Source organism: Grammomys surdaster, unplaced genomic scaffold (genome assembly GCF_004785775.1).
Source record: "Grammomys surdaster isolate TR1022 unplaced genomic scaffold, NIH_TR_1.0 209, whole genome shotgun sequence".
Classification (NCBI taxonomy): Eukaryota; Metazoa; Chordata; class Mammalia; order Rodentia; family Muridae; genus Grammomys; species Grammomys surdaster.
Window position 1 is genome coordinate 1,368,853 of NW_021604654.1, and position 9,143 is coordinate 1,377,995.

At 59.2% G+C, this 9,143-nt stretch overlaps 2 protein-coding genes across 2 annotated transcripts in view; both read left to right on the forward strand.

The window, feature by feature from the left end:
* Pcsk4 (proprotein convertase subtilisin/kexin type 4) overlaps positions 1 to 5,242 on the forward strand; it is a 7,937-nt gene extending 2,695 nt beyond the window's left edge. The window contains exons 3-15 of the mRNA XM_028771628.1: positions 486 to 578; positions 656 to 784; positions 865 to 941; positions 1,038 to 1,126; positions 1,298 to 1,470; positions 1,558 to 1,770; positions 2,508 to 2,608; positions 2,685 to 2,788; positions 2,861 to 2,978; positions 3,280 to 3,465; positions 3,603 to 3,727; positions 4,319 to 4,447; positions 4,575 to 5,242. Coding sequence (XP_028627461.1) covers positions 486 to 578; positions 656 to 784; positions 865 to 941; positions 1,038 to 1,126; positions 1,298 to 1,470; positions 1,558 to 1,770; positions 2,508 to 2,608; positions 2,685 to 2,788; positions 2,861 to 2,978; positions 3,280 to 3,465; positions 3,603 to 3,727; positions 4,319 to 4,447; positions 4,575 to 4,720 — 1,683 coding nt within the window. The 3' untranslated portion in view covers positions 4,721 to 5,242. The remainder of the gene's footprint in view (positions 1 to 485; positions 579 to 655; positions 785 to 864; positions 942 to 1,037; positions 1,127 to 1,297; positions 1,471 to 1,557; positions 1,771 to 2,507; positions 2,609 to 2,684; positions 2,789 to 2,860; positions 2,979 to 3,279; positions 3,466 to 3,602; positions 3,728 to 4,318; positions 4,448 to 4,574) is intronic.
* Positions 5,243 to 5,876: 634 nt separating this feature from the next.
* CUNH19orf25 (chromosome unknown C19orf25 homolog) lies at positions 5,877 to 8,121 on the forward strand. The gene is made up of 2 exons (XM_028771679.1): positions 5,877 to 6,242; positions 6,788 to 8,121. The coding sequence occupies exons 1-2, from the start codon at positions 6,113 to 6,115 to the stop codon at positions 6,985 to 6,987; spliced, it is 330 nt and encodes a 109-aa protein (XP_028627512.1). The 5' UTR covers positions 5,877 to 6,112; the 3' UTR covers positions 6,988 to 8,121.
* Positions 8,122 to 9,143: the final 1,022 nt, after the last annotated feature.

The following is a 9,143-nucleotide window of genomic DNA, read 5'->3' on the forward strand; positions in this document are numbered from 1 at the left end:
GGGGGGGAGAGCAGGAGTAGATACAGGAGGTCATGGATGTTGTGTGACATGGGCCAGGGGTGTCCTGACCAAGAAAGAGTTTTACAAGTGGTGGGTTTTTTGAAGTGCCGCAGCACTTTGGACCCCAGCACTCCAGAGGCAGAGGCAGGTGAATCTCTGAGTTCAAGGCCAGCTTCATCTCCATAGTGAGGCCCAGGCCAGCAAAAGCTAGCAAGTACACAGCGAGACCTCGTCTCAAAAGAAAAAAATCAGGTTGCCAGAGGGAGCCAGCAGGACTTGGTGAGAAGGACCTAGAAAAAGGGAGGAGAAAGAAGAGCCACACCTGCTCCCTGCAGCTTCACAATCATCAGATGGCGGTGTCTGAGAACACACAGAGCAGTCCCCGCCAATGTGCCTGTCAGTTAGCAAGGACCTCTTCAGCCTTCCTGCCTGCGGTCCCACACCCTGGGAGGGAGTAGCTGGTTCAGCCCCTGTGCGCCCTGCAGGTTCGCTGGTTTGAGCAGCAGACTTTGAGGCGGCGGGTGAAGCGCTCCCTGGTGGTGCCCTCAGACCCCTGGTTTTCCAAGCAGTGGTACATGGTGAGCACTTGTACAGGGAGGACAAGGGGGACCATCCTGAGCCCCTCTGACCCCAGGTTCCTCCTTGCTTCTCATAGAACAAGGAGATACAACAAGATCTAAACATCCTGAAGGTTTGGAACCAGGGACTGACCGGCCGGGGAGTGGTGATCTCCATCTTAGATGACGGCATTGAGAAGGACCACCCGGACCTCTGGGCTAACTATGTGAGTTGCCCTGGGATCAGAACAGCAGGGCAGGTCCCCTGGCCACAGCTGGCCTCATTATTCCCCTGCCTGCCCTCCAGGACCCTCTGGCCAGCTACGACTTCAATGACTATGATCCAGATCCCCAGCCTCGCTACACACCCAATGACGAGAACCGGTGAGCTAGACACCCTGGACCAGGCGTGTCTGGGGCCACAGGAGTGCCAAGGTGGCATGGGGTAAATGTCTACTGTCCTCCTTGCTCTTGAAGCAGGCATGGAACCCGCTGCGCGGGGGAGGTGTCTGCCACAGCTAACAACGGTTTCTGTGGTGCTGGTGTGGCCTTCAATGCCAGAATTGGAGGTACCAGGGGTGAAGGCTGGGGGTGAGGTGTCAGTTTAAGCTTGACCAGTGCAGGGACTCTCGTTCCTGTCACTGATCGCTGAGCAGTGCCTAGGCTGAGGGTGGCAGGGAGGTGGCCTGGTAGGGCAACCAGAGTTGGTGCTGGCGCAAAGCCCACGCCCACCCGCGCAGGCGTGCGCATGTTGGATGGAGCCATCACTGACATCGTGGAGGCTCAGTCCCTCAGCCTGCAGCCGCAACACATCCACATCTATAGCGCCAGCTGGGGCCCGGATGATGATGGCCGCACGGTGGACGGACCCGGCCTCCTCACGCGGGAGGCCTTCAGGCGTGGTGTAACCAAGGTGCACAGGAACCACACCCTGGGAGAAGGGGGCGGGTCCCGGGGGTTGGAGGGCTGACTCTGTTCTCACGGGTCACTTCCCACCCAGGGCCGCCAAGGGCTGGGCACACTGTTCATCTGGGCCTCGGGAAACGGTGGCCTCCATTACGACAACTGCAATTGTGACGGCTACACCAACAGCATCCACACACTGTCAGTGGGCAGCACCACGCGGCAGGGCCGAGTGCCCTGGTACAGCGAGGCCTGCGCCTCCACCTTCACCACCACCTTCAGCAGCGGTGTGGTCACCGACCCACAGATCGTGAGCATCCAGCCACGCCCACACCGCAGGTCCCGCCTGCAGGGGTCTTCACTAGACCCCGCCTCCTCAGGCTTCACCCCCAGATATCAACCTGGCAGTGGCCCCATCCCTCCAGATACCGGTCCCCAAGCAAGTCCCACTCCACAAAACCTGGCCACACAGGCCCTGCCCCTCCTGTCCGCCTCCCTGGGCAAGATCTGTGCCAATGCCTGGGCTGTTTGTGTCCCAGCTACATGGAGGCTTCCTGAAGACCTTTCCCTTTGCTCGGGTAGGCTCACCCACCATTGGGCCATTGCCTGTGTGGGCACCCTCACTTCGCCAACCTTTGAGGCTTGGCACGTTTTAGATTTAGGGCCTTTTAACATTTTGAACTCAGTGCTCAGAGGTTTTGGAGCTTAGTCCTCAGCACTCTTAGTAATTGAGGACTTAGTCCTCAGTACTTGCTAAACTTGGTTGTTAGTATTCTTTATTCGAGCCGGACTCTCTCAGTGTAGACCAGTCTAGGCTGGAAGTCACGGCTTCTCCTACCTCTGCCCCAGTGAGTGCAGGAATTAAACGCCTGCATCACCAATCCCTTTCAGTACCTTTTGGACTTCCATGTGTTTCTCCAGCTTAGTTAGTCTTCGTACTTAGCCTGATGTTCAGTACTTTATAAACCTACTCCTTAATACTTTCTACACAAGTTCTCCATCTGGGCTGCGCACTGAGCTCAAGGCCCCTGTGCTGTCTGTCCCCAGGTCACCACGGACCTGCACCACCAGTGCACCGACAAGCACACGGGCACCTCGGCCTCCGCCCCGCTGGCCGCTGGCATGATCGCCCTGGCGCTGGAGGCCAAGTAGGTGACCGTGGGGCCCCGCCCACCGCCCCGCCCCCACGGGCGGCCCCCGGCTCACCCGCCCTCGCCCCCCCAGCCCGCTCCTGACCTGGAGGGACCTACAGCACCTGGTGGTCCGCGCGTCCAGGCCGGCGCAGCTGCAGGCGGAGGACTGGAGGATCAACGGCGTGGGGCGCCAAGGTGCGGCGGGGCTAGGCAGGGGAAGGGGGTGCCGTGCACGCAGGGCCAGTGACGGCTACCCCTCCCGCGCAGTGAGCCACCACTATGGCTATGGGCTCCTGGACGCGGGGCTGCTGGTGGACCTGGCTCGCGTGTGGCTGCCCACTAAGCCTCAGAAGAAATGTTCCGTTCGGGTAGTGCACATCCCCACGTGAGAGAGGCCCCGCCCCACTGGAGGGAGGCCCCCGCCCCGCCCACTGGAGGGAGGCCCGGAGGTCCAGACTCCACGCCCACGCGGGAGGTTCTGTCCAGGTCTCCTGCCTTCACTTTGTTGTAGCCCCCCTCCTCCACTACCTTCCCACCCTAGTCCAAGACAGGGAGGATGCCCCGAACCTCAGTTTACTCATCTGAGGAAAGAGTGCCCTCAGGCTCTTGGACACCGCCCCGCCAAACCCGCCTCTGGGCTCTACCTGGCCCACAGCAGACCCACAGTACGGTCCTCACCCTACCAGCCCCATCTCGCCTCGGATGCTGGTGCCGAAGAACGTGACCGCGTGCTCCGATGGCTCCCGCCGACGCCTCATTCGCTCCCTTGAGCACGTACAGGTCCAGCTGTCGCTCTCCTACAGCCGCCGTGGGGACCTGGAGATCTTCCTCATCAGCCCCATGGGCACGCGCTCCACGCTCGTGGCCATCAGGTGTGAGAAACCCCAAAGGGCCCTGGTAGCCATCGGTGCCCTTCCTAGCCTCCCGCAGGTGGGACCCTACCTCGGTGGGACTCAGAAGGCTCCTGTGAGACGAGCCCTCTCTCTCCTGTGCCACCCACTGGCCACAGACCCTTGGATGTCAGCGGCCAAGGCTACAACAACTGGACCTTCATGTCCACTCACTACTGGGACGAGGACCCGCAGGGCCTGTGGACCCTGGGCCTGGAGAACAAGGGCTACTATTTTAACACAGGTGAGAGAGCTGGCTGCTGGCATCGGGGCTGGGGACCCTGCCTTGGTTGACACTCAGCCACAGAAGGTGCTAGGGGTTTTCTTGGAGAAACCACACCTTTGTAGCACACAGTAGATGGGCAAGTCTCAGCCATCTGTGAATAGTAGGAGTAGGGCTGTTGGTGGAGGGAGAGGGAGGGGAGAGAATCTGACTACTGGAGAAAGTAAGGATCTGGCCGGTGGTACCAATTAGGTATAAGGTCACCTAAAGGAGGGGGACAGTCTGAACACAGTGGCACACAGTAGGTGCAGTCACCTAAGAGAAGTGGGGAGGGGGTCTGGCCTTGGAGAAGCATGGGGCTGGGGGGTCTGACCCGTGGCCAACAATAAGCTATCACCTACCTGGGAGATGTGAGATGGTGTGTCCACTAGCACACAGTAGGTGCAATTGCCCTGAGGAAGTGAGGGCCTCCAGCCACTGGCACATGTAGGTGTGCAGCAGCCAGGCTTGGTTGGTACGGGGTCCTGGTTGGGAGGCACTTAGGCTGGCTACAGAGCCTGGCAGGCCACCGACAGCCTGTCCCCCTTGGTGCCCACCGTGACCCCTACCCAGGAACTCTGTACTACTACACGCTGCTGCTGTATGGGACGGCCGAGGACATGACAGCGCGGCCCCAGGCCCCCCAGGTGACCAGCCGCGCGCGCGAGTGTGTGCAGAGGGACACAGAGGGTCTGTGCCAGGGTGAGTGACCGCAGCACGGTCACTTGTTGGGTGAGGAGGCGCAGCAGCCTGGGATGGGCAGGCGGGCTCTGGCCACACCCACCAGCTGCAACCTCACTCCCTCTGTTCCCATTTTGTCCCTATGCAGAAAGTCATGGTCCCCTCTCCATCCTGGCAGGACTCTGCCTCCTCTCCAGCCAGCAGTGGTGGCGGCTCTACAGCCACACCCAGCAGCCAGTGACCGAGGGACAGGCCGGCTGTCACCCTCCTATCACTCCTGCTGCAGCAGCTTGACTAGTGGCTACACTGCCTGTTCCCTGTCCCTTGTGCTGGGAGAGCCCTAGAGCCCCTCCAAGGCCACGTCTAGCGGCCATCCCAGCTACCAGTCTTGGGCCATGGTGCTGGCCCTGCTGGCCAGGGCCTTTGGGAGGACCCTCGGCTTGAGGAAGGCCCACCTACCCTAGGCTAGACACCCCATTGCCCAAAAGCATGCATGCACAGCGCCCTGAAGGCCGGAGAGCCAGAGATGCCCGACTCTGAGGACAGAAGGCAGGTACCCCAAGGCCCTGCTCCCAGGCTGGAATAGGAGCCTGCCCCAGAAGGCCACAGCAGAGCATCTGCACGGATCATGTGACAGCCCACAGCCCAGCCTCAGCTGCTCCCAGTGGAAGAGATGTTTCCTTACTTTTGGAGCGGGTACAGTGGGCAAGAGGTCAGACCACAGCCACCAACCCCCTTCCCTGTCTCCAAATCACCCATAGCCCCGTGTCTAACCTCATCACCTCATCGTTGGCAAATAAAAGTTGATAAAAAGAAGATGTCGAGTTTGTGGTGTCCTAGAGGGTAGGGTGGACCCAGGGGAGACCAGGGCCCCTGGAGGAATAAGGCGCCACAGAGGAAGACTGCTCCGAGCCCAGAGACCCTTGGCAGAAGGATCCACGAAGTGCTGAAATGCAGACACACACACACACACACACACACACACACACACACACACAGCTCTTTTGAGACACGGTCTCACCGGTGTAGCCCTGGCTGCCCTGGAACTCCTTGTATAGACCAGGCTGGTGCCGAAGACCTCTGTACTCACTGAGGTCTGCCTGCCTCTGCCTCTCGAGTACTGAGATAAAGCCCTGTATTCTACCACAAGGAAGCAAGGCTCTCTGAAGAAGTTACCCTGTGGCTAGGTTCCATCCAGCATTTATTCAGTGCCCACTGTGTACCTGACAATGGTTGGACACTGATTACTATCTGCTGTCCAGTCAGGGAGACTCGAACTCATGTTCACCTCTTGCCTCCTACCGTGCGTGGTGAAGGATGGCAGAGTGCCCTCTGATCTTACTGGATAGCACCTAGGAGCATCTAGGCCTAGGGCTCTTTAAGACGGGGGAGGGGTTTCGTGAGGAGTGGCTCTGGGACGGACCGGAAGTGCAAGAACGTAGTGCCACTCAAGCAGGAAGCGGAAGCGGTAGCAGCCGTCTGGGTTCTTGGAGTGGAGATAGGCAGCAGGGTTTTTGTAGAGCAAATTGGCGCAGAGGTCGAGCCAAACTCCGAGGTCCCAGGAGGAGGGAAAGCGAGATACAATAGGGACCTCGGCGCAGGTCCGTAACGGGTGCGTAGGAGTTCGCGAGGTGGGAGGGCCAAGCCGAGAGTGGACCCCGAGTTAGCGCGCGCCCCGCCTACAAGATGAGCTCCAAGGCCAAGAAACGCGTGGTGCTGCCCACTCGCCCCGCGCCTCCCACGGTGGAGCAGATCCTGGAGGACGTGCGAGGGGCACCCGCCCAAGATCCTGTCTTCACTGCCCTGGCCCCAGAAGGTAGGGGAACGTGAGACTCCCGAGTCCCGGCCCGAGTGGGGAGCGAACCGACTGCAGCCAGGCACCTAGGGACGGATCTCTTTTGTCCTTGGCCTTCTCTTCCCCTGCAAAATGGGGTCATCAAAAGTAAAGCTGAAAGTGCTGCCGAGCCTGGGGATTTAAGCCAACCCAGGGGTCTAGGGCAGGAGGATTGCTGTGAGTTCAAGACCTTGTCTCAAAGGGGGCGTGGCCAGTTGTTCCTACAAGGAAGTGGGGGAACCGGTCAGTGTAGGGGCCATTTCTGCGAGTCTTGTCCAAGAATCCAAGAACCCAGACAGTCCTGGGTAGAGCAGGCCAGGGTGGCTGGAGGGGTCCTGTCCTCTCCGTGACCCCTAAACCTGAAACTGACTCTTATTTTCTAGTGCCTAAATAGGTCTGTGTAGCCCAGGCTGACCTCAAACTCACCATGTAGCCAAGGATGACCTTAAACCACTGATTCTCTAGCCTCGGCCTCTGGATTGGTACATGTGACACCTGGGGATGGTGACACTGTTTCTTCTCTTCAGACCCCCCAGACCCATCCCCACAGGCTGAGGACTCAGAGATACAGCTCGAGCAAATCTACCAACAGAGCCGGGCCTACGTGGCTATGAACGAGGGGCTGCGTCAGGCGGGAGATGCGCTGAGGCAGAAGTTTGATGACCTTCGGCAAACTGGTCAGAGGCTGGAGCAGGATATTAGCCAGGTGACTGCAGCCACCTCCTAGAGCTGACGTTACACCAGGTGTCCTTGGTCCAGGCCTGGGCACCTGGCAACCAGAGGCTCTGGGTCAACGTTTGCTGCCCCAGCTGTGGCCTGAGGGGACCCAGTGGCCCACCCAGCCAGCTTGTAGCTCTTTCTCCTCTTCCATCCTTAATGGCCTCTAATTCATGACGGGACTTGGGACATGGCCACCTCCTCATTCATGGGGGACACCGGCCTAGATTGCATCTGGGACTTGACTGCAGGTCGGGGCTCAGAGCCAGCCCTCCGCCAGTGTGCTCTAGCTGTCCCATGTCATGTTGGGCAGTGAAGGTCTCCATCCCAACATCCACAGCAGGTCAGACACTGTCATCTTGGTTGAGAGAATGGGATGGCTGCCCCCTTCCTAGAGCCTGGCTCACCTCCAGGGCCTTCCCAGCTTCCCTGGAGCTGGGGGCACTCAACACGGGAACAAAGGGGTTTCCATTCTGTGGAGTCCAGGGGCCCAAGAGGAGCCCAGAGGCTGGGGAACTGTGTATGGTGAACGTTGCCCCTTCTGGACCTGGGGTTTGGTTTCCCTTCTTGCAGAAGATCCACCGCTTTTGGGGTATCTGGACTTTCGTTCTGGAAGATCAGTGATGTTTGTTGCCTGAACACAATTCTCCTTAAGCCGGACTAGGTCACTGGGGGCCCAAGTCCATGCCACCCCTTGGCAGTTCAGGCCCTGGCTACTGCACCTGCCTTCTCGAGTCCCAAGCTGGCTGGAACTGTTTTGTCAGAAATGGCCTTGGCTTGTGGCCACGCTATTCCTGACACTCCACATTCCTGGTGGTCACAGGCTCCGGCTTGCCCTGACCTGTGCAGCCTGGATTCCTGGTCCCCACCTCCACCATGACACTTCCACCACAAGTGACCAGTGGCTGATGGCCAGGTATGGCTCTGCTGACCCTCCATCAACTTTGGCTCTAGCATGTGAGGACCTGACACATTGTCCCTTCAGTGGGGAGCTTGGGAGCTCAGAAACGCTTTATGGGGTTGGACAGCAGCTGCAGAAGAAGGTTCTGGAACGACCCCCCTCCCCTCCAGAGCCCATGTTAAAGATGAAGCACCAGAGCAATGGAGTGGCTCGCTTTATTAAAGATATGAACAAGAATCAGAAGCCAGGCTGGGTGTCCTTGTGGGGTCTGCGTGGGTGTCGGGGGTCAGTATATACAGAAGTGTAACACTGTAGAACAGGGCGGAGACGGTATGGCAGCAGAGGACACACCAGGTGTGAGCAAGGGGGTGACATTGGCCAGGGACAGTGCGACAGACAAGACACACAGTGAGGTAACTGGTGGGCATGATGCCCTGGTCAAGCACCCAGTGGTTAGTCTCCAGAGACCACTGGTGTCCAGCTCAGGGTGCTCACAGCCCTCAGCAGCCTGGCGGAGTGCAGACCCCTCCTGTTCTGTCTCTAAGGACAAGCCAGCTCCTACCTACCCTGGGCCGGATGTTACACTGTGTCTTGTGTCCCCCACTGTGTGGGGTAGAGAAGGCAAACATGGCTGCTGGGCCCAAGGCCAACAGGACGGGAGGAGGCGGCTGGGAGAAAGATGACCCTTGCACGCTGGTGCCACAGCCCAGACATCTCTGCTGCTCACTCTTGGGTCCTCCCCATGGCCCACATAGGGAGTGCAAGGCACAGAGCAGCATGTGGACCACCTGAGCTTCCAGTTTACAACCCCAGCTCAGGGTCATCCTGGGGTGCAGCTTAGGTGTGACAGGGTCTTCCTTGTCCCCTCCCAGTCACCCACAGGCCAGGAGCCTTGTCTAGCAGGCAAGGTCCTGGCATTGAGCAGTTGGTGTGTGTAGTTTCTGCTGTGACACTGTTAGGGCCAGAGCCCCAGACAAACATCAGGCATTGCCCGGACTGTGGGCTTTCAAAGCGCTGGACGGTTGTCATGGTAGGTGTAGCCTACACATGGCATCCCCTAGCCATCAGCCCGCCTCATGAGGTGCCAAACTTGGGTCTGTCAGCTCCTTGCCATAAAAGAGACCCATGGGGAAGGCCAGCAGTGTCATCAGTTCTTCCCAAGGCCTCCCCCCACCCCCTGTTCTCAAAGCCACTTCCCTCACCTCAGAAGAGGGGCTTGAGGCCAGCTCAAGGGACAGTCCCTTCTCTGGGAGCAGCTTGTGCAT

Excerpts from the sequence above, each read along its gene's own strand:
- CUNH19orf25 (XM_028771679.1), top strand. The coding sequence starts at position 6,113 with ATGAGCTCCAAGGCCAAGAAACGCGTGGTGCTGCCCACTCGCCCCGCG. Across the intron at positions 6,243-6,787 it reads CACTGCCCTGGCCCCAGAAG|ACCCCCCAGACCCATCCCCA; the intron begins GTAGGGGAACGT and ends TCTTCTCTTCAG.